Source organism: Streptopelia decaocto (assembly GCF_964273445.1).
Source record: "Streptopelia decaocto genome assembly, chromosome: 4".
Classification (NCBI taxonomy): domain Eukaryota; kingdom Metazoa; phylum Chordata; class Aves; order Columbiformes; family Columbidae; genus Streptopelia; species Streptopelia decaocto.
The window spans coordinates 26,974,722-27,000,266 of record NC_138658.1 but is presented as its reverse complement, the minus strand read 5'-3'; the positions used below and the strand labels follow the sequence as shown (position 1 = coordinate 27,000,266).

At 39.5% G+C, this 25,545-nt stretch overlaps 1 protein-coding gene across 7 annotated transcripts in view; it reads right to left on the bottom strand.

Moving 5' to 3' along the window:
- The window catches only part of ANKRD17 (ankyrin repeat domain 17), a 99,324-nt gene that overhangs the window by 42,091 nt on the left and 31,688 nt on the right, over positions 1–25,545 (bottom strand). For all 7 annotated transcript variants that reach the window (XM_082052119.1, XM_082052118.1, XM_082052117.1 and 4 more), the window contains exons 2-7: positions 9,587–9,737; positions 8,815–8,971; positions 6,361–6,508; positions 5,925–6,072; positions 4,601–4,834; positions 2,564–2,658 (exon numbers count right to left, since the gene is read on the bottom strand). In XM_082052119.1, coding sequence (XP_081908245.1) covers positions 2,564–2,658; positions 4,601–4,834; positions 5,925–6,072; positions 6,361–6,508; positions 8,815–8,971; positions 9,587–9,737 — 933 coding nt within the window. The remainder of the gene's footprint in view (positions 1–2,563; positions 2,659–4,600; positions 4,835–5,924; positions 6,073–6,360; positions 6,509–8,814; positions 8,972–9,586; positions 9,738–25,545) is intronic.

Here is a 25,545-nt window from a genome sequence, read left to right as displayed (position 1 = left end):
GTTCCCTTCTCTTAAACAGAGCTGAAGGTAATGAGATTCTCAACTGTATCAGTTTTGAACAGCACTGTGGAAATTCCTACATCGCAATAGTTTCCTGCAGAAATAAGAGATGCAGATTTTTTTTTTTTTTTCCCATTGCTCGGTAAGTCTTTAATAAGAAAAGGATCTCAACATTTCTGCAAGTCTGATGGACTTCCGTTAGTCTGTTGGTGGAGGGAAGAGGGCAGAAGAAGGTAGAAAGGAAAAAAAGGCTTGCTCCATGAAGTAGCAGCTTTCTCTGCAAATTTCTCATCTGTGAAGAAGCCATCCCAATGAGGTGGCTACTGTAACATCAAACAAGTTAATCATATTGTCACCTTCCAGGGAACTCACTGCAAGGACAGCACCCTTGATATTTATATGGTTAATCTATTAAGATTTCAGATTGAGATAAACAAAAGCTAAAGCCCTGTTTACCTATACACCTTTCTTTCTAATGACTTTCTGAGAAGTGTAATGGTTTATGCTAATGATTTCCCTATCTGAAACCATTAACTTCCTTGAATGGACATAACTGGCTGATTTTAGAACGTTAGAGTTATTTCAGAAAGGGAAGACTATATAAGGATTTGAGTCACTCCCCTAAGACCACAGATCCACGAGACACTACACAAGGCTTATGATGTGAAAAAAACAACCCATGATCAATCTAGTTAGAGTGGTGGGTAAGAAGGAAACATAAAACACGAGTTTTCAGTTTTACGTTGAAGTGTATATTCAAAAGGAGGATTTGGAATATGTTGGCATAAGGCACAAACAAACTACTGACCTACATATCCATGCTGCAGCTATGCATCCTGAATAGCAGAGGAAACCTGCAGTAAGCATTGCACAACAGCCTACTGCAATTCAGGGTAACAAAGAAAATAGGGAGATGCCTATTCCTGTTCCATTTTGTTTTGTTTTCTTTTCTCCAGCAGGAAAAGTTTCACAACATTCTCAGTTCTGCCAACCTCTCGTCTTGACCAGCATTCATAAACTCATGGCAGTGTACTAACTTCCCTAAGAGGAGGTACCAAAGTCTAAAAAAATTCCTGGAGGACACATAAAGGGAATAAATGGGCACATTTACTCCACCATCAAAAGAAATCTCCAAAGGAAAAGGCCAAAACAATTGAATCCTCTTACCTCAGGTATACGTAGGAAACAGATTTCAAGTAAGATACATGCATTCAAGATGATGCAGGTACAGAATCATAGAATCATCGTGGTTGGAAAAGGCCTTTAAGATCATAGAGTTCAACCATTAACCAACGCTGCAAAGTCCGCCTACATTGCTGTTCAAGCCTAACAGTACTTCAAACAGAAAAAGCTATCTGAAGCCATTGATTTAGCTAGTTTTCTTTACAATGAAAGCCTGGAAGAATTCCAAGTTTGGCATCAATTATACCATTCCAGTATTAAAAAGTACTCAAATGAAACCTTTGTGATGAAAAGTGTAATTCAAAAACCAGATTTGTCAGAATCTCACTCATTTTTATAAAAAGGTAATCTGTTTTATGCTGTCATTTTACAATTGCCTCAGATGTGCAAAGCAGTAACATGGAAGTCCTCTTATTAGTAAAAAGTTAACTATTTCCTCTACCATTTCCCAGCTGCTTCCCAAACAGTTTCTGAACCTGTGCTTTCAAGGAGTAAGTGGCCATGTGAACTACACAGAAACAAATTGCACAACCACATCTAAACACAACCACCTACACTGGCAGAGCAGAATTTCACTTACAAATCCCTTAAATGTGACATAGGTAGGTTAAATAACTCTAATATCCCAGTTATGACCATATTCACTATGTTTAGCACACATTAGAACTGTTAAAAGCATTTCAACAGCCACCAAGAATCTTCTACTTCAAGTTATTTTTTTAGAGATTCCCCTAATAAAGGATTTTACCGTTTTACCAACTGAAAGTGGCTCACCCAGAGCACAGAGCAAAAGAAAAAAGGTTCTGTTCAAATAACTTACTATGATTTACTTCTTGATATCTCTTCAAGTCACTGATGTCTCTGAACTCTGATAACAAAAATATTTGTTTCAAACCAGGCCTCCATGACTACTGAAGGGCAAAAATCAAATCTCATAACAAAAGGAAAGACGCGGCCTACAGAAGCTGCTTTGGGACAAGTGAGCACAGCCTTGCTCACTGACTTCTGCTGCTTGAGAAAAAAATACAAGTGCAGCTGGACATTAGGAAACCCAGTTATTTAAAGGACGGGTTAATAGACCTCTCCTGCCAATGCTCATATGATGAAAGTTTTAGCTGATGTCTCCTAAGAATTCAACTACATTGTTAGCAATAGGAGGGACAAGTTCAATTTGCTGAATTAGGAAGTGCCCTTTTTCAGCCACGTATTTCTCCCCATCTCCCACGTAATTTCTTCTACCAAAGGGCCATCAAGTAGAGTACCAAAACATCACGTGGTTAGGTTGTGTACCAAAAAGAGGCCAAAAGCAATTTCTTTGTTCATCTTCAGGAAGCAAAGAGAGAGTACATATGCCTTGCTGCTAAAGCCATACATCTCTTACCATGCAAGCCTCCATGAGCGCAGTATGCATTTCATCCGTCTTGTGTTCCTGGTCTGCACCAGCTTCCAGCAGAAATCGCACCATTTCCAGATGGCCTGGATGGAGAAAATTTTTAACAGAAACTACTTCAGCAGGTGCATTTCACAAGTCAGAGAAAACGTCTAAAGTACATAATTAAGGTAACAGATAGCCATTTTACAACACACTCAAAAATCCCAGGAAACACTCTCAAAAGTCATGTTCATATCTATGCATTCAACATACACAGAAGCTTAATAGTGTATTTACTATAAATATAGTCCAATTCACTTACTTTCTAAAATCACATCCGCACTACATGCATTCCTTGAGGTGATATTAGAGCTGAGTAGTGCACACTCCAGAAATTTTTCATGATGATTTATTATGTACAGAGATATTGGGATTTTTCCATCTACAGCATGTTGGTTTGTTGTTTTTAGAGAGGTGTGGGAGAATATTTTTTCCCCTCTTCTTGCTTGACATTAAGGATTTAGGGTTACTGTTTCTATAATTGGCATTCTAGCCAGTCCCTGACTTCACGTCAGCCCTCAGACCTTCACACTTCCAAGTATACTCTTGTGATTCAACCATCTCTAAGAATCCTCCCAAGATAAGGACACCTAACAGCTTTTTGAAAGTATTTGCTCTCAAACACTCTGTTTATTTATGACTATAGTTCACCACATCTCATATGTGTGCCAAGTCCAGCCAACTTCACTATACAGGCAAGACCAATAAAACATGCAAGTATATAAATCCAAGTCAAAGAAAAAAAAATTTGCTGTATTGTAAGTCAGCATGACCATGGCTAAACCTTAACACTAAAAATACACCTAACACCACCATGATTAGTACAGGTACTGCCCAATATGAGGCTACATTGCCTTTTCACCCTTCCCACTAGATTTGGGAGAAGTCAGCAACCCTCTTGGTCCCAAAAGCCACATGTCTTTCCGCTAAAGGAGGCAAGCAGCCTAACGTTAGGAGTGTATTTTTATGACCGAAACATGAGATTTGGAGCAACAGAGATGCAAAAGGGATAGACAAAACATATGTAGATAAGGTGAAAAAACATAAAAGCTTGAACATCTTCACTTCTGTTCTGTCCCGTATCAAAACTAACTTATCACAGACATTTAATTTTTCATCTCTCCTTTCCAACCTCACTTCAGGATTCAGAGCCCAAGCACTTTTTCAGGGAGGGAATGTTTTGGTGTCTCACTTCCCTCATTCACAGACTTTGCTCCAATAGCCACCACAAAAGGAAATTATGATGGCTTCTGAGGGCGTTTGGCAGCACTGAATTTATCAAGGTAGGTAAAAGAAAGCACATGAAAGACGAAGGCCCACAAGAAGTACCTTTGCTGCTGACATCAATAACTCTATGATGCCAAGAACTATTCTAATAGCTCTAATAAAACAAGTCCTAAGTGATTGTAACAGCAACTTCTCAGCTGTTTGAACAGATTTGTCCTATTAATTAAATATTAACTAAACAACTTGCTAGGGTGATGCAAGATAGCTGCCTAATACTCTAAGGAAGGCAAGAAAGGTCTATTACCTAAGCACTGACACCTAAAAGGCAAGGTCCTAGATACTGTGTTTTCCAAGTGCTAAGTCCTTTAAGTAATTTCTGAACCTAGCAAATGCATCTTGTAAAATCTAGTAACATTACAGAAAACTTACCATACTTACTTTATGATGAAGTGTGTTGTTTCCTTACCTCAAAACCCATTTAATAGAAAAAAGAAAAATCTTGTGAAGAATCATACAGACTCTAACAGAAGTTTTATATTCTGATACCTGCACTCTTCACACTGATCATCATTTCACATATGGTACCCAAGTGCTGTGTGTTATCACAGCCAGGACAAAAGTGGTAGAAAGTGTCTATTTCTAGCCTTTAAGTTCATTTTGTCCTAGACAGCAAGGCCAAATCAACACGTTTGAAAAGACCTTCCACACCTGTCACACTTTTCACACCTTTGTTAACAAGTTTGGTATTCAGTACTATACCTTTGTAGCAAGCCAGTGTAAGTGCGCTCTCCTTAAATTCATTGGAATGTGTATTTATGCCTGCTCCATTTTCTAACAGCACTCTGGCCACTTCCACATGGCCGGCACTACCAGCTTCCATCAGAGGAGTGTGACCATTTTCATTATGGTCCTCAATGCTAGCACCCGATTCCAGCAGTACTTTCACAACATCTACATAGCCACCAGCACAGGCATATGTAAGGGCTGTATTGCCTAAAGTCAGAAGAGAAAAAGGTTTGAAAACATAACTTAGAATTTGATAGCATTTCTACATTGGGAACCTCAACTTATGCTCCATTTCATTGCTTTTACCTCCCCACCTTACGAAACAAGTTTTTTTCTCAAGCCACAGACTAAGAACTATAGGGAGAGGAAAAAATGCAAGTAACTGCACAAAGTAGCTCAGTGCCAACCAACTGACTATCTCCACATGCATGAGGACTGTACTGATGCACTCCTCTTCCCATTTCTCTCCCAGCTAATCCCAGCTTCTGTCACAAAAACCCATCCATTCTCCTGTTAATCAGCAGGGAAATAGTATGCTGTAAAAATAAAAGCTCAAAATAAGGAGCAGAAGCAACTGCTGCTTCTAAAAAAAATGCCCACAGTCTTTACAAGGAGATAAAAACAAGCTCCATGGAAAAACTACAAGAACATCTCAACATAAGTCAAAGACTATGCCTTTATGAAAGATATATTGAAAAAAGTGAAAGGTCAAAGCAGTACTACTATTCAGAGCTACTCCAATGAAAAAAATAAAAGTGACATGCCTTCGGGTATTCCAACCTTCCTCGTCATTCAGGGTCAGTAATTTATTTGTCAATGATTGTTGACTACACAGCATCTCTCCACTTCAAGGTCACATAAATTAAGAAAATTTCCCAAAACCATTTGGTCACATCAACCCAAATGCCTACCAAAGTGCCACGGTAAAGTGGGGCGGGGGCAGGAGGCGGCATCTTCTCATATTTACAATCTTCCCTTCGTTTCCTGGACCTGACACTAAATAATTTTCTATATACACAGAAACTCCACAAACTATGCTTAAAATGCTACACGACAAACAAACCCTATGTATGCAAGTACCTTTCAGATACTAATTGACCTTACCCACCTTTTACATGTCTGCAACCAACTAATATTTTACAGCTTCATAAAATACAGAAGCTAAAAATTAAAACCACAAGCAAGTATTTGGCATTGCTTGGCTGAGAGCCTTTCCTCCCAAATTTCCAAGGCTTCCTGCACGCTGCATATCTCAGGTTTTCAGTCCTTTTCAACAAGATCAAAACCACTTATTTACCTGTTGATGACTGTGCATTCACATCAGCACCATGAGCTAGCAGCAACTTTACAATTTTGACATGTCCACCATTAGCAGCAGCCATTAAAGGTGTTATATCTCCTTTAATACCACGGTCCTCCACATTAGCATGCATTGCCAGAAGAACCTGTGAACAGAAGGGTGAGCAACAACAAGTAACAAAGCAAGTGACAGATCAGCATGTCAAGATGGCTGAAGTGCTGCACAAAGCACCCAACTTCACATACACACAGTTTTGTGTTATATACACTTAAAGAAAGTAAGCACAAAAAATGCAGTAGGAACACTCAGCTTATGTTTAAATCTTCATTTGCCCATTAACTGACATTTTCCACTACCTTAACACTGGAAATACATTAATTCAACACTTATTTTTATACAACACACACACAGTAAAAACAGCTAGGAAACCAACCTGCGCAAGCTCATAATATCCTGCTGAGCAGGCTAAACAAAGGAGGCTTTCCCCTTCTTCTGTGTGCTCATTCACACTCCGTCCTTCAATTAGCAACTTCCGCACAGCATTTACATCTCCTTCTGAACAAGCCTCTGCCAAGCTGCGGCTAATAAGATAGAAAGCATTTAAAAGTGAAAATGGACTATGCTTCAAATACTTGCTCTACATGCAGAGCAAAAATCCAACATACCATGAGAATGCAGTCAACAAAATAGAACACACTATCTAAAAAACTGCTAATTAAAGAGGTGTCATTTTTACACTTGAGGTTTGCCACTTCACTTTTACGAAAATTGAGTAATGTGCCTACTCAACCACTCCTGTTACCAATTTTTAAAGCAAGTTTAAAAGATAAATATCTGCAGGATGACCATTAACTTTATCAAATTATGTAATACATAAAACTGAAGCAGAAAACTTGTTAAGACACCATGATTTACTGCTCAACACCATAGATGCAACATGGCATTATGTCATACAGAAATACAAAGACTTTTTTAGTAATAATTTAAGAATCTGAGAAGTAATAACTTTCCCTTTTGAAAGGCTTATCATATAGCACTGCAAACAAATCACTGTTGGTTTATGTTACTAATTTCTACATAATATACAGACTCAGTCTATTCCTGCTTCATAGTTCAGTTTGAAAACACAGCTTTTGTCCCGCTCATTTTCTCAATTAAGGTTCAAAGTAAAGGAGACACTATCAGATCACAGGTAAATACAACACCATGAGTATTCCTTTCCAAATCAGCAACCGCTACTCAGATTTACATTCATGTTCTCTTTTGCCCCAGGACCAGAGGACAGGAAATAGCCTGTTCACCTTCACAAATCAATTTTGTTCAGTACTGTAACTGTTAATTAAGTTAAAACAAATGACCTGCATCACTGTTTTCCTATAACAAAATATATCACTTCCCATCTGTTCTGGAAGATCCTGAATTTTTTAGCGCAGTCTGACATTTTACTCGTGACCTTCAGTCAACCGAGCAGAAAAGGCTAATTTTCTCTGGTTTGTTAAGCGTAAGTCAGAGTACTTGTAGCTTTTGTGTCATTTTATGAGTTCTTCACTTTTTTTTGACAGGAACAGAACTGAATGATAAAAGGTCTACTGGAAGCCCATTTTCAATTGCTCTGATACTATCTTCTGTCTACACTGCCTTCATTCTAAAAAAAATTATTGCTTTGTGACAACTAAAATTCAAGTCTGACATAGTTCTCTATTCTGCTCCGAATAACTGGATCAATAATAATAAACTACTGGCCTCATCACAGCCACTGTCCTTTGATCTCTTCTTCATTTAAGTAGTCCTATCAACACATAACTCTCTCAAAACAGAATGAAAAATACAGTAGTTGACTGAAGACTTCTACAAACTGTATTATTACTCAACATGAAGAAGAGCATTCTTACAATACTCAAGATTTAAAAGTGGATATTTGTAAGGACTGCCTACCTCATACTTGTGTATTGTACCCAATATTTAATTTGTGCTGCCAGACACCATTGTAATATATGGAGAAATGTTTCTCAAATACATCTATTCACTGTATTTCCCACCTTTATTTTTATTTCCCATATCCTCTTGTCCTGGTAACAACTTAGGCAACCGCTAAAGTTCACAGGAAAAGAAGTAGCTGGGCACAAGGAGGAACACACACACAAGCAGAGGCAATACCAAACAATTCTGCTCTTCTTCACATGTCCTGATCAATACACCAAGAAATGTTTCTTTCAAGTTACTCAATATTCAAGGAGCAAACTGCAAACTAGCACAGCAGCACTTCAGTTGTTTCTGCTAACACAGTGTTTCTGTTTTATCGAAGCTGAACTACAACCTAGAAGGGAACTTTCTTTTTTGTTCCTGCAGACATAAGTAAGACGAAGTAAAAATAAAGCCAGAAAGTCCAGTTAAAAAGTAACAACTCTCTGGCTGAGGCTCTGTCCAAACTCCCACCTAACCCAGGAAAGCTGCACAGCCCCCGTGAGGGCTCAAGTTCCTCAAGAACGTTTTCTTTCCTCAATAAAAGAGTCACTGTGAAGTTCTCTGAAACTTTTTTTTTCCAGTCCCAAAGCTAGTTTCATTCTATTACTGAATGACTCATTTTGGGATTTGCTATTTTTTTGTACAGTTCCAAGTCACACTATTTAATAGAGTTTAGAAAGTTTCTATAGTTTGTCAAGTTAAATTATTTGGAGCACAATTTCTGAATACGAAGCAATATTAACTACTTCACTTCCCATTTCAAGACCTAACAGTCCAGGAATTTTTAGGAAGAATCACCGGTGACAACTTGGTGCTAATTCCACTTGAGTAAGAGTTTCACTGTCCTGTAAACAAAAGTGATAAACAGCTGCCTGGCAAGTGGCAAAAGACTGGAAAAAAATCAATTTAAATTTCTGCTTACTTGTCCGTCTGCCCTGCATTTGCTGTGCTTTCTGCTCTCATCCGGGTAAGTGCAGCAGCAGCTTCATCCAACGCGCAACTGACCGAAGAAGTCAATCTGCGAAGCACCTCAGGATCTGCGAATGCTTTACCATCAGCTGTAGACAGCTTACCTATTCCTTTCATTCCAATTTACAACAAATTAGTATGCATGCCAGAAAAGGAGAAAACAGAGAAGTTGAAATTGAGCCTATGAGATCTGTTGGCAGAAAGATTGCAAGAGTAATAAACTACAGCTTCCAAAACAAAGGGATTAACTCCTTACAACAGTAACTTAAAAACTGCACTCTAATGTGATACACATGAATGAAACCCTCCAATCCACAGAAGGCATTGTTTTTCAACTAGTTACAGCTATTTCATATATGCAACTAGTAAAGCTTTGTTTTATAACAATTACTATATAAAGAGTCTCATTGAGCAGCTGAGTCTTTCACATAAGGTTGCAAGCCAGGGCAAGGTGTCAATTTTTACTCAGGCTTTTACAAATCTAACAGGAGGAATCTGATTGGAAGCATAGCCTTCACATGAAACTCTGATTTTCCAAAATTCAAAATGCTTTAAATTAATTTCTTTCTCTTCAATGACTTGCACAACCTTGCAAGTTCAAACCACTTTATATTCTGCATTTATATCGTGCTCCTATGGATTAGACTTAAGCAAGCAGTTCCAGTATGGTCTTACATATATGTAAGGGCTTCAGGATTAAACCTGTATAGGACACAAGGACTTACCTGCAGCTTCAAGTAATGCTTCTAATCTTGCCTGAGTTTCTGGATCTACTGTTCTCAGGTCAGTGCCATCGGTACTTGACAAAAGCAATTTAGAAGCTGTTTCCAACATAGGGTTTTCAAGATCATCTTGATCTAAGATAAATGATTCCACCTGAAAAATAACAGATCTGGTTCAAGAATAAGTGACCAAAATACACTTAAAACACAAAAAAACCCCACAGTTGCATTTGCCTTTATAGTACTTTATTAGCTGAACTATCCTCAGTTGACACAAAGTGGTATTATTTCACCAATGAATGCAATGAGGCATCTCAAAACCACATACAAAGAATGTACCTTCTACCATCTTGTCCATTTCCTCTGGGAGTAGAAGCCACATGTTGTACTAGAAAAGTTTACGATAGATTTCACATCTCCCCACTGCACTCTACAATTTTCAAGTCCATGTTAACACAGGGAGGGAAAAATGAAATAGATACCTCTCCAGACAGCCTAAAGGTAGTAGCTGCTATGAGTTTCTATGCAAGCTGTTCAGTTTGGATTTTTTTCCTCCCAAAAGAATTAAAAAAAAAATAAAATAAATAAAATAAAAAAAAAAATATATATATATATATATATATAAAAAAAACAAAGAAAGAATTTTCTATTTCACACAACCCAATCACCTTTCAAAGGAATAACCTGCCCTCAAATAGCATTCAACTCTATTAACAAAATCCACAAAAAGAAAAAATCTTATAGTCATCACTACTTTTGTGTCAGCTGTTTTCTTCTGACTTGCAGACAAATTCTCTGCTGTTTTGCTTCTTTCAGGTCTGATGTCTCCTAACCCAAGTTAAGAAAAAAAGACCAGCAACATGTTCCAGGTATGATCAACTCATATGCAACATACAAGGGTTTCACAGAAACTTTCTCAAGAAAACACTTATTTAAAACATTATCAACATATTTTGCAACCCACTAGATCTGCTTTTTCCAGAAAACAGATGCCAAGTGGTCTTAGTTCTTTTCAAGTTCCTATTGCCATGTGTTCTCCATTTTCTGTCATTGTGAAACACCTAGTAATTAAGGAAGAGAACAATATTTTAGAGGGAAAAGCCATTAATACACCTTTGTTTTCTACTGCCTGTCAAAGGAAGACTGGGTCAAGCAGTGTAGAGAAAACACTCCTTTGAGAGTTCCATAAACACACCCCTAAGTCTATGACCTAACATCAAACCATTTATTAGTTTATAAACATGAAGTCTAAACACCCCCTCATAAAGCTCTAACATCCTCAAAGATCCACATCTTCAAAAAAATCAAATAAATAAAAAAAATCCAAAATGGCAATATAAATCTAAATTCAAGACTGCTAGACAAACCAACCACATGCCAGAAACCCCTACAACGTGATTAATACAGTTTATGAAGACAGAAATACTATTTAAGATTGATGTGTGTCTCCAAAGTTTAAAAGCAATCTAATGAGCATCACAAGTTCAGATTCCTGCACATAAATGCCCTAAGAATCTAAATGGCAGACAAACCCAAAGAGTGACCAATTCATCTCAGGATTCCTGAAAGGTCTCTCTCCATCCTCCCATCTATTCTCATCAAAAGTGAAGAACTCACACAAAAACTTTCCCTTCTACAGTCTGCCTGCAGCTCAAAACTTATTAGGATATAGCACTACCACATAGCTTGAACCTAAACATCTTGTTTGTGGAGGAGTTTGCTTTAGTTGATGAGGACTGGGTTAGGGAGCAATTAAATAGTCTGGACATTCATAAATCCATGGGTCCAGATGGGATGCATCCGCGGGTGCTGAGGGAGCTGGCTGAAGTCATTGCTGGACCGCTCTCCATCATCCTTGCCAAGTCTTGGGAAACGGGAGAGGTGCCCAAGGACTGGAGGAAAGCAAATGTCACTCCAGTCTTCAAAAAGGGCAAGAAGGAGGACCTGGGTAATTATAGACCTGTCAGCCTCACCTCTGTCCCTGGGAAAGTAATGGAACAGCTTATCCTTGGTGCCATCTCAAGGCATATCGAGGATAAGAGGGTTATTAGGGGCAGTCAGCATGGCTTTACCAAGGGGAAGTCATGCTTGACCAACCTCACAGCCTTTTATGAGAAGGTAACAAGGTGGATGGATGATGGCAGAGCGGTGGATCTGGTCTACCTTGACTTCAGTAAAGCCTTTGACACAGTCTCCCACAGCATCCTCACAGCTAAGTTGAGGAGGTGTGGTCTAGACAATAGAGTAGTGAGGTGGGTTGCAAACTGGCTTAAGGAGAGAAGCCAGAGAGTGGTAGTCAATGGTGTGGAGTCTAGCTGGAGGCCAGTATCTAGTGGAGTGCCTCAGGGGTCAGTACTGGGGCCAATATTATTCAGTATATTCATTAACGATTTAGACGAGGGAATTGAGTGTACTATCAGCAAGTTTGCTGATGACACTAAGCTGGGAGGAGTGGCTGACACACCAGAAGGCTGTGCTGCCATCCAGCAGGACCTGGACAGGCTGGAGAGTTGGGCGGGGAATAACCTAATGAAATTCAACAAGGGAAAGTGTAGAGTCCTGCTTCTGGGCAGGAACAACCCCAGGTTCCAGTATAGGTTGGGAAATTACATATTAGAGAACAGTGTAGGGGAAAGGGACCTGGGGGTCCTGGTGGACAACAGGATGACCATGAGCCAGCACTGTGCCCTTGTGGCCAGGAAGGCCAATGGCATCCTGGGGTGTATTACAAGGGGGGTGTGGTTAGTAGATCGAGAGAGGTCCTCCTTCCCCTCTACTCCGCCCTGGTGAGACCACATCTGGAATATTGTGTCCAGTTCTGGGCCCCTCAGTTCAAGAAGGACAGGGAACTGCTGGAGAGGGACCAGCGTAGGTCAACAAAGATGATTAAGGGAGTGGAGCACCTCTCTTATGAAGAAAGGCTGACGGAGCTGGGTCTCTTTAGTTTGGAGGAGACTGAGGGGTGACCTTATTAATGTTTATAAATATATAAAGGGTGAGTGCCATGGGGATGGAGCCAGGCTCTTCTCGGTGGCAAACAATGATAGGACAAGGGGTAATGGAATCAAGCTGGAACACAAAAGGTTCCACTTAAATTTGAGAAGAAACTTCTTCTCCGTGAGGGTGACAGAGCACTGGAACAGGCTGCCCAGGGAGGTTGTGGAGTCTCCTTCTCTGGAGACATTCAAAACCCACCTGGACATGTTCCTGTGCGACCTCACCTAGGTGTTCCTGCTCTGGCAGGGGGATTGGACTAGATGATCTTTTGAGGTCCCTTCCAATCCCAAACATACTGTGATACTGTGAAGATAGGGCAAGAGCTACTTCAAGTTTATCACTTGAACAATACTGTTTTGCGGGGCTGAAAATCTCCTTTCAGATAGCTTTTGGTAATACACAAGTATATATTTCACAGGCATCTTTGAAGATTCTTGGCCCTCCTCCTTCAAATCTAGGAACACAGCAAACTCAAGTGGATGACTTCTAACTTCTGATGAAAGTGGCTCTCAAGTCAACAACTGCTGACACCAGGACAGTCCTGCAGTGTTTGATATTCCTCCTCAACACTACTTTTCCCAAGTGATGCTCATACAGGCTAGAGTTTTCCAGTTTAGCAAACTGGTGAAGGCAACTCCTGGTTTCCTCCCCAGTCCTAAGGAACAATTCACTCCTGCCTTGCCACAGACCTTGGCTGGTTGCTGCCAGCTCTGTGCCAGGCATCTACGACATCAGACTTAGGTCATCTGAGGACTTGCCATTTGTCTTCCTCCAAAGGCCTAAGCCTGCTGCAGCAAGAGAAAGGAACCACTCTGCTGTTCAGGAGCCAAGTGACATCACTGGAAATGCAAACTATTGAGCAGTTGGAAGTATCTTCTTGGCTCACCCAATTCACAAAATCCCTACTACTTAGACTAACTAAAAAAAAAAATCTCCAGATGAGTGAAATTTTTAACAGCTGGTTACAGTTCATCCTAAGACTATGAAACATTTGCTAAGAAAAAAATCAAAATATGAAAACATCTCTCCCCCACTTGCATCCTCTCCCTTCAAATTAGGTCTTTTAGGCAGTCTAGGTTTCCAATGGAAAAATCCTTGTATTTTTCCTTCTAGCTAAGAATATCAACACAGTGAGATTAAAAAAAAAAAATTATAACCAAGGAAATCTGAGATTAAAAGCAATCTACCTACAAACAATACAGAACCAGGACAACCACAAATTATCAGGAGAAAGCTTCTCTTGCAATAAAATTTTGAAAAGCATTTCCATCTTCCATCATTTAAACCATTTCAGAGCAATGTCTCAATAAATTAACTTATTAAATAACAAATGTAGACTATTTTATGACCTTAAACATCGCTGTATTCCTTTCCTAAGCTATTACAGAAGAAATCCATCTTCAAATTGTGGCTTGCAGAACCTTTGATCAAGCCTCCAGTTATACCGCTCTATATTCCAATAACTGCCTTTTACCTTAAGGGTTTCAGTACATCTACAGTTTCTTCTTCAGCTGGTTCAACATGACACACAATACCAGACACTGTCATACTATCACCCTAACAGTGGTGAGTACAGCTGTATTTTGGTAGAAGTGAAAATTCCACTTTCATTTATCAGAAAATACTCCCTTCTCTATAGAAACTACAAATGAAAGACAAAGCATTTCCATTTACCAGGCCAAGTAAACAGACATTTCCTTTAACAGTCTTCAGATGTATTTCCTCTAACTAAAAACCAAACCAAAACACACACACACACACAAACCCCAAAACAAAACAAACCCCACCACAACAACAACATAGAATAGTTCACAAACCCTCCACCTTACATATCAGAATATTTAATCTGGGTTCTCAGTCAGTATTTTTCCCACCAAACAATACTCTGACATAATCCAATTGTTTAAAGAGTCCCCAACAGAAGGGCTGTCATCCTGCAATAAAAGTCTAATTCCTGTATTTGCCTAAGTTTACTTTGCCCATAATCATTTCTAGTTTATGTGAGGCTTCTACCAATCAAAAAAGCTAGGAGAACAAAACTATCAAGTTCTGACTGCTCTCAAAGATGACAGCCTACAGTTTTGAATAAGAACATTGAATAAGAACACCGAGAGAAATTTAAAGAGGGCTTAAAAGAAATGTGTTAACAGGTATATAAATCCAAAGCACACAGAAATTTCCTGCCACAAGTACCTTTAACTACCTTCCAAGTACTGCTTTTCTGGGCTAAATATTGTTCTGAATTTTCCAAGTACTATGATACTAGACTACACTTAAAAATTTTAACATCACATGTTGTTATCACTTCTTATTAGAAAGAGTTCTTCCCTACTTAGCAGAGCTTTGCAACAACATCAAACTGGGTACCACAGACTTCTCTTCCTCAGTGCCTCTGTTGTCATTTTCCCCATGCATGCTCTCAAGCTTCCACAGGGCTCACTTTTGTGTGCATGCCATCCCACAAACCTATATGTTTTGTTTTCTCTGTTTTCTGTAGTACAGACCCAAAACTCCACCCATTCTTTCTCCTTCCCAACTTCGGGGTAAGCTATTTGCTCCTCTTCTTTGCTCCATCAACTAGGAAACAACATAAAGGCATTTCTTCTTCACCACACCAGAATCAGGATGTATAACTTACTGCACAAACTATTTTATCAGCAGGGCTGGATCTTTTCTTTTGTAAGGAATGGTACTTTTGCCTTTTTAGTATTGTTCTGCCATCTGATATTATACGTGGAGGTACAGACACCTCAACCAGGTAAAAGCTGATTCCCCAAAACTCACGTCAATGCACCCTGAAGACAGTCCTGCAAGATCTCAGTGATTTTTTTATTTTGACTGCCAAACAGCAGATACCAAACACACAGTTTAATAAATGCCAGGTTAGAGCAGGGAGAAGAAAAAAAAAAAAAAAAAAAAAAGCACAACACAACTGAGTTAACTTTGCTCTAACTGGCATGCCTCTTGCCACTGTGTGATGCTATATCATGTGGAGACAGAATTCAGTTCCTGATGCCAACTCAAATTTTAATCTCTAACCAGCAAACCATATGCAAATATACTTGCCATCAGCATATGTCCTCCCACATCCCCACACCAGTGTCTTCTAAATCCATACATATGCCTCCATATGGCTTCATACAGATGCAAACTAAGGTCTAACAAACTCACATAGCTTCTCTCAGGGAAAAAAACAAAACACATACAAAAAAAACCCCAACACACCACGCACACAAAAAAAAACATTAAGGATTTGAAGAAACGGAGTCAGTCACCTACAGATTTCCATTTTACTACTTATAAGGCTACAGACAGATCAGTGTCTTCCTAATCTTATATCAAGCCAGAAAGGGGGGGAGAAGAAAATACTCAATTTCACCTACAAACAACTGTCTCTTCACATCTTCCACGCTTATGAAATAGAAATCCAGTAATCAACACCAAAACAACTACTCTTGAACCACATCATCAACTAGTAAAGTTACTTTACTACCAAAATTGGAACACAATACCTAAATGAACACCTCAAGTCTGAAAGAACAGCAAACTCTAATCTTCATCTCAGTAGAATTACCTACCACATAACTGCGGTTTAGTATGAAAGCTCTTCATACACATTAAAACATAAAAAAACGGTACTACGCTACACAATTCAACTCCAGTGATACTGCATGAATTTCATTGATAAGAAATTTTCATATTGTTTGTTGCAGTGTAACAGAAGAACCCAAGAGCAAAGCTACGCCCTTTTGTTACACAAATAGCTTTGGTACCATTAAAAGGTCACCTTCCCACATACATATAACACTTTGTAATATTTACACTTTATATCAATACAGTTGCCCACAAAGCATTACCAGAGAGCTTTATGATGAGCTAAATTTTATCAACAGTAGAGAACAATAAAAGCAACTATTTAAAACTTCACTTACAAACAACGGCAGACAACAGTTACATTTCCAACATCCAGCACCTACTGGAACTTAATGCAGAAAGACAAAAGCCACTTATTTATCCATCTAATCAGTATATAACTGCCATGAATACCTCTGGTCATTAATCTACAGAGCATCTCTAGCATTTGTTTATCAGTTTTACAGTTTGTCCTCAGCCACAGCTGTGTTGTAATGACAACCCAGAAGCATTAAAAAAAGGCTGTAAAAAGCCATTTTCTCCTTCCCCCCTCGGGTTCCACACCTGATTTCAAGAGCCTAAGAGTGAATTTTGCCCATTCCATTCCGTAGTCTTCTTTAAGGGCATCCTGCACCCACACAGTATTTATATGCTGCTGCTTTCCAGCATTTAGTCAGAAATTAACAAAGAGTAAACATTAAAAATTTTAATAATTTATATGGAATGTGGGGTTTACACCATATTACTCTGACATGGACAATCTGAAAGCAGATGTATGGAGATGGAGAGCAGCAGCAAACAGTTTCAGTGCACAGTGTGATAAAACCAGCCACAACACTCACTCAAAAAAACATGACAAATATCCTCAGACAAACACCCTTGGACAAACATCCGCAACATCTTTCTAGCTGTGTTTCATTGTATATACTATTTCACAATCTTGAAGCTTCACATGAAGACATGCTCAAAAAAAAAAGTAGTAAATGGTTCTTAAAGTAACAAACAGTGAAATCCAGTTTAAGGGTCTAGCAGTTAGGCTGCAAACAACAAATCTTGAAGGCTGTGAAACAGCAAGTCGTACTCATTAACATAATAGGATGGAACATTTTAAGCTTCATAAACAACAGCATCTGAAAACAGATTTGTATGAACTATCCCAAGACAAGTATTTTGAAAGGCCCCAAAATGCCTTTCATGAAAAAAAAAAAAAATAATAAAATCAAAATCTCTGTAGGTGGTTTTTTCTTCTTCTCGAGACTGGAGGTGGCCTCTATCTTCTAGGCTTAAAATGCAACAGAAGACTTCTTTCTCAACTTCTGCCAGATTACTCTCATTAATTACTCATCATATTAGGCACCAATTACAATTTTAGAATTTCCTAAGTTTTTACCTTGGCAGTTGGGCCTTTGGTATTTGATACCCAGAGGTTGCCGAATAGATCCTATAAGAACCAAGACTCGGTACAAAGCTTTTCTGAGGAACCTGGCATACAAGCAACAGCTAGTGACTGTCATATAGCAAACCTGACCACCTCAAACAGACCTTAACCAGTCTCTTTCGGGTATTTTTTATTTGCATACAAAAGGACTTATTGCCAATTTGCAAGAGCTGTAATAACTGATTGTTCCCAGCTACAAAATTTTTAAAGAGTAGTAAAAGGTTTCTGAAGACAACTGGAAACTTCAAAAGGATTTCAAGCCTGCCACCTGTTACAAAGCCATCTTCAGACTGAAATGGCAATCATTACTAAGTCAGTCAAACTTCAGTCCTGCTACATCGACAAGTTACCAGCTTGAAGAACAAGGAGGCTTCAGATTCTTCACCTTCTCAGCTAAAATGACTCCCATACAGTGAACAGTTTTAATTCTGATTTACATGGGGAACTCCTCATGTCAACAGCATAGCCTGACTCACAGTTATACTACCTTCCCCCTGCACCCTAGCAACTCAGATCCAGGATAATCACAGCTTTTGCCTCAATGGCAGAGAGCTCATTATTTCTGTCCCTTCTCTTCAAGACATATTGTTTTTACAGTCAATATCATTTACTTACTGAGACCTGGATCTACAGTACTTCCATCTCACAAACTGAATGTGCAGGACTGCACAAGCAAGAAGGGAACACTTGATTAGCACACAAACCTTTTCCTAAAGGTCACAGACAAGCTGATAAACATCCTTGGAGTCTGGGATCAGGACCCCTCAGGATTTTCTTCTGCTTGAGCTTGTATGAAAAAAGGTCCCCAAGTATTCCTGGCTGCTAAACAGTTCCACTAAGCATCTGCCGATCACTTCCTACAGCCTTGGGGATCACTGTGAAATTGTTCCAAGTTATTACATGACACTGCACCAAAAAAGAAACCCAGCCTCAAAAAAACAAATAAACAAAGACGACCAAAAAAAAAAAAAAAAAAAAAAGAACAACACACCCCAAACAAACAATAAAACAACTTTCATTCAAATTTCATTAGTATTTCTTTAAAATAAAAAATTTTCCACTGCTTGCTTCATTAATACACTCTGCAAGTCTGTTTTACACAGAACAGCAGCTTTTATACTGTTACTTTGCAAATGGAACACACAAGAGGAAATAAAACAAAGTCTAACTCTGACTAATAACTACTTAAGATTTCACTGCATACCTCTTTTACTTTCAACATACATGAACCCATCTCAGTTGAAAGTCATCTTACTGGAAAAAAGACCAATCTGAAACATTGAGCCAAAGTAATCAACTTAAACACATCTTGAAATAAAACACTGGAAATGGATTTTGACTTTATCCAACAAAACTTTGAGGCCAAGTATATGGTTCAGCTACGGCTACATGTTTTCAGGTGAAATTGACACTTAGTTAACACAGGTCTGAAGCCATTTTAAGATGTCAATCTTCATAGCATTAGTACATATGGAATAAAAATTTCCATTTTAAGTTTTAATGCAGACAAGCCTCTGGAATTACTTGTCATTTCTGTGACAACAAAACAGAACACGACAAACAGCACAACCACCTAATTTGCATGACATAGCTCTGAAGTAACGATTTACTGGCTATTTTTTTTTTTTTTTTACAGAAGACACCATGTTCTTTAGATAAAGATCAGCTTCCTGGTTACTGAAAGGGAAAGCAGACACCAAAACAAGTGAAACAGACCATTTTGCCCACTCAATTTTAACCTTACAGATTCTGTGGCTTTTTTTTTTTTTTTCTTAAAATCTGTCTTGAACCAGAACAAGCTGTATGATTCTCCATTAGCCTACCCAGCTACTACAGCAGCATTGTCACTACAGACACAAAGTCTTACAGCAGCATTCCTTTCCCATACAGCAAGGATTACTTCCAGTTATCTTGGATATATAATCACATTTGCTGTCTTTCTAACATGCAATAACCCTCCCCAAACCTAAATGCCTTGTTCAGTAGAAATTTGAAGTCCAGCAGCTGGAACATCTCAACAGTGTTGTCTTTCATTTTACTCCATACACCGCATTTCTCTTGCTGCTGCTAAAAACAATTAAAAGGGGTAGGTAGAGGGAATGGTAAGAAGAATAACAGGCCATGCTGCTGAAATGGCATAACACCGTCCTCATGACCAGCACCATCAGTGTCTGCTGCAGGGACACCTGCATTATAACTGCAGTGTGCTTCTGGATACAAGACAGGTGCTGATGTATTCACATGAAAATTCTCTCCTCTGTACTCCCTATCCCCAGCATTACAAACAACCATAAAAGGAGAGAAACAGGCAGACTGATATGTATTGCTACAAGAAGGCTGTGGAACTACAAGGAAAGACTTTTCTTCCATTTCAGATCTTCATTCCAAACACTTGGCATACTTCCACTTGAAGCAAATTTATGCATTAACCAGTATTCAGCCGCAATTGTTTGTGCAACGAAGATTTTGTGCCAACATAAAAATAACAACAGCTCAACTCGTTATCTTATCAAGTTCCCTGTTCCAGTTTCACATTTATGTGGGGAAAAAAAAAACCACACAAATTTTGTCCTGTGACATGAATAACAAGATTGGGGGGGGGGAAATCAGCAAAACACACTAAAACTGCCTGCCATCATGCTTCTGAAAATTCAGCTTCAAACAATACTTCCACATTAACAGTAAGAAAACTGAACTGACACATTGACAGTCCAACCATTTGAACACAAGTATGCATCTTCTTTTATCCCCCGCCAACTCCCAACAGAAAAGCTGAACAATAACTTTTGATATAAATGACCTCTTTTGGAGCAGGCTTGGAAGCAACTGACCATATAAGCAAGCAAAACTTTCACGACAGCCTACGAATAACTCATTCAGATTGTTGCTGTCTCTGGACCAAACCTGAGATGTGGTTGTCTCCATCAGAGCCACTGACAAATAACACCTGCAACAAAGGCTGTTCCCATACGTCACAAAATCAAAGTGGAAACCACTTTGTGCAAAATAACCCTGACAACCGAAGGATAGTAAACAGACAGCCTGACCCTGCACAGGCAAATTTTGCTGCCCTTAGCAAGTAACTGGCACATTTTCCCAAACAATAAAATGTTTGTTTATCAGAAACACACAGCCAAAGGGGCATGTAACAACCATGAAGAGAAAAATGGATGCAACTGAGCTTCCTGGAATCTCCCTCTCCCTTTATTGCCCAAATCATAGAATCATTTTGGTTGGAAGAGACCCTTAAGATCATCAAGTCCAACTGTCACCTAAATCTAGCACTAAACCATGTCCCTGAGAGCCTCGCCACATCTTTTAAACACCACCAGGGATGGTGACTGCACCACCTCCCTAGGCAGCCTGTTCTAATGCTTCACAAACCCTTCCGGGAAAATATTTTTCCTAATATCCAATCTGAACCTTCCCTTGCACAACTTGAGGCCATTTCGTCTCATCCTATCGCTTCCTACTTGTGAGAAGAGACCAACACCCTCCATGCTAAAACCCTAATGCCACACTCCAACAACTGCAGCCCCTAAGACTCTCTCTCAAGTATCTGAGGTAAGCATCACTTAAGCTACTTAACAAGTTACTTACAGGGCCACACAAACCAGAGCCTACTCTCTACAGCTGCTGTAAAAAGCTCAGAGGTGTTACACTGCCTCTGACCACCTGGGCATTTCTCCAACCAGGCTGTATTACAGGCTCTGTTAAGACAAGCCTTCTGGCTCTGTAAATGGCATATTAACCTTTTCCCACCTCTCCTCCTCCTGAAGTCTCTCTGAGTAAACTTGCACTTAACACACATCCTGAGGACCATCACCACAGACCCACACTGACACAGCCAGCTCTGATGGATCTAATAGTAAGAACTAAGAAATACAGAGAACACAAGGAATATAGAACAGCTTAGCTATAGGAAAGTTCTTTTAGTTTTGTCTTTGAGTACATAAAAATTAGGAAGTACATTAAGTGTGACCCTGCCCTTAAAAAAAAAATATATATATATATATTTTTGGACATTACCTGAATAGCACCTCAATTAACAATGACAATTGCGTCTCTGAACATCATCTGCACTACTGAGAAAGGCCTAAGCAGACCTACTGTGCACTGCTACATGCTACTCCTTGCTGGCCTACTTTCAAGGGAGAAATTATTCTCTTAAGCCTTGTTCAAGGAAGGTGAGCACATAAGAAAGAACTCCTTCTCTAACAGTCGGTCATGTTACTTTTCCACCAGCCTCACCTTTTGCCTTGACTATATACTACAAGGATAAATTTTATGGATGCATTCTCAAGACAAGCATTTCCAAGCCACAATGAAGCACCTTGCTACACTGACAGATCCATGTCAACTCATGTAGAACCCTGAAGTATCCTCCTTTAAAATTACACTGAAGTAAAAGGTGAAAACTTAAAAAAAATAAAATCCTGAATTGTCAAAAGCACAAATGCATTGTTTGAATTCTGCTATCTCTTTAAGATACAAGCTTGAAATCCCAACAGTAATTTATTCTCTTTATCACTGGTTAACTTCAGGGCACTTGTCTGCTTCTTTGTTGCCTGCAGATTCTTCAAGAAGTATCTTGAGCCTTCTTTTCACAGCTCAATGAGTAGTCATTTCTCTCACTCTCTCAGGCTTTGTTCTAACAGATCAAGACCCTTAGGTAATCCTTTGAGAAGGGAGTTTGGAGCAGCTTAGCACAACTACAGGTGGCCAGATTTCTCACAAGCACATTTTCCCTGGAGTATTTTTCACCTTTTCCATTCCACTGGCCCAATGTTCTTTGAAGCTTCAGTTCAGAACTGTGCACACCCGCCTATCTGCAGCTGAAAGAAGTTGTTATTCTAAGGACTGTAGATCAGCACAGCTCAACAATGGAAACACAACATCTTAGTTCTATGTAGACAAAGCTAGCAGCAATAAAGACAGATGCTGCAGGGCCTCGCCTTCACCCAGACTTTATAACAGCATAGTTTAGACCTGTAAATACAAGAGGAGATCTCTTGGATTTGAACATGTTTGTTTTTTTTGCAATGAGGCCAGGCCTCAAGTAACCCAAAGCAGGTTCTCTGTAGTCCATGCCAAGGAAGTTGCTGAATGTAACAAACTATGCAGACTTAGAGGAAGAGGACAGGCATCAATATATATTCATGCCAATCATAGGCAAGATCAGCTTCTCATCTCTTAATATCTGTCATTTAAAACACCACAATTCTACAGCCATGCAAAATCAGTTTCCAAAGAGAAAGCTTCCACACGGTAAATTTTCACTGACAGATTATGCTCCATTTTTAAGGTTAAGAAGAGGAAAACCACTGACCTGCCCAGTCTTCACTAAGAGATGCTTCAAGTTTGCTATGCTAAGTCTGCCAGAAAGCATTTCCCGGTCATTATGACTTTCAGCAATTAGCCTAGTCAGCTTGGCTTCATTCCTCCCTCTATCTGCAAGTGACTACAGTGGTGGCAAATCAGCTACAATTCCCACCAGGAGTTTACTCCTATTCCCTAACTGTTGTCAAAGGACTTATTTCTTCACATTTTCCAACTCTGATCTTAAAGCCTAACTTAACCCAAAACAGAGGGCAGCTCACACGCTCATTTATACCACAGTATCTCCAAACAGAAGACAGACTACTCCATTGCACTTGCTGCAATATACGTGCATGGGAAAACCTCCATTCTCTGAAATTTTTCACATGTGGACAAGCTACTAAGACAACAGAATTTTACTTAACCTCAGGGGGCAAGTGATCCGTGTTTGTCCATGTATTTTCAATCCCAAACACAGATATTGAAATATACAGATTGATCAGATCACAGGACAAGAGAAATAATGGAAAGAGAAATAAGGGATTAAATAGTTTGCATTATGCCACAAGTTACTATTACCCTCAGGACTAAACCTCAGAACACCTAATGCACTTCACTAACACCATGTCTCCCGTCTCTAAAATTACCCCCCTCCCCAAAACATCACAAGTAATAGCTTTGTTTTGCTGGAAGGAGGCCCTCCCCCTGACAGCATTGGTAGAAACCAAGACCCAGGGCCACGTGCACATGCACCTATGGCTGCACACCCAGCAGGACCAGCTGTCCTCAGCTCCACAGCCATGATGAACACCACATATTCTTGTCACGAGAGAAGGAACCCAGTAAATCAGCTATGGTTTTGACCAGCCAAATCCAACACACATTTAAAAGGCTCTCTGCATCAAACCAATTTGCTTTAGAATTCTATTACTGAATTTAGGTCAGGGTGCACACAAAAATAATGCTAAAGAGACCTCACTTTCTTTATCAGAAAGTTGTTCAGTTACCCGCAAAAATAAGGAAAACCAGTTTCCCAGTTGCATGAACAACTGAAGTTTTCTTCTTAGTGGCACCTTAGACTCCTTCTCATGTATAAAACCCACCAGGTGAGTTTTCCTCAGTCAGAACAGCTTGCAGGGGGGGTCACCCAAATGCTGCACCACAAAACTTTTAAAACCCTAGCACAAGATCAGGCTAGCATCACTTAAGCAAAGACTCTCACAGCTTCGCCTCCCACATTTTTTTCCTGCTCTGGATCAATAATATATACCACACCTTTGCATGAACTGCTTCCCAGAGAAACCATAGCAAAAGCTTAGTATTTCAATAGCATCCTGCCTGAAAACAACTTCCCTTCAAGGAGAACCAGAAGCAGCACTGCAAGAGTACCTGTCCAGAAGAGGCACAGAACAGTTCTATGCACCAAGGGTTTACATGAATGGTCAGCTTTTCAGAGATGCTTTTCACAAACCAGCACTAGTGGCATTATGTTGCAAGAATTCCAGTTATTTGCTTTAACATGCTGTTTAGGGTGCTTGGGGTTTATCTGAAAACACATCATGAACTGCACACCTTGATTACATCAGCTGTGGCAAGGTATAAAAGAAGCTTGGGGCAGTTATACTGATACCACGGTATATAACCTGGAGAGACTTTTTACCAAATCACACAGTAATGATGTTGCATACCAAAAAAAGTACATTTCTGAGTGGAACATACTGAGCAGTAAAGGGTACAAGACTTAAGCTTTCCCCAAAGCATCCCATTTTCTCTTTTTTTATAACAACAGAACCCTATATGGAAGTTAGTATAAAGTTTCACTAACCACAGCCAACTTGAAATTCACCGTTTGTAGGATGATATACCAGCCTCAGGGTAGTAAATCAGCATTCTGTGGCAGCAGCACAGTGGGTTGATGAAGCATAGGAAATGAAAGCAGGGCAGAGGCCTTCCCAGCCTCAGGTGAGGTACATACCTCACTGGACCCACCAGCTCTCTCCTTGCCCTCTCTGCCACAATGTTAGAAAGGGTGCACACCAAAACCAAGAGACTAAAATACAACCAGGGACTGAAAAAACACTGTTGTGCACTACAGAAGATACTGTCACACAATACACTCTAAGCCCTTCCTATCTGTGCCCTCCATGGTGACAGACTGTCTCTTCACTTGCACTCACAAAAATGAAGATCTGCTTTAGGAGAAAAGACAGCCAATGGCAGACATATCTGCCAGCACAGCAAGAAAAAAAAGCTGTTTGCCTCCCACTCCAGTCTGCCTGTTTTATCCCTTACGTACAATCTATATTCCCCTCCAGAACTATTTTTCTCTTCTAAGACAACACAAGGGAATAAAAGCCTTGAAAGAAAATATTGAAAAATCAAAGCTAACACTTTTAGATAAACAGCATTTCTACTGCCTTCAATGAACAAATGAAGCTCAGCAGCACTACCACTCCTGTTCGTCTTAACAGTCTATTTATTCCTCATTGCTCCTGCTAAAAAAAACCCAAAAAAACCCACACCACAAAACAAAAAACCACAAACCCTCTAAGATATTCAGTTCTGATCATTCTTG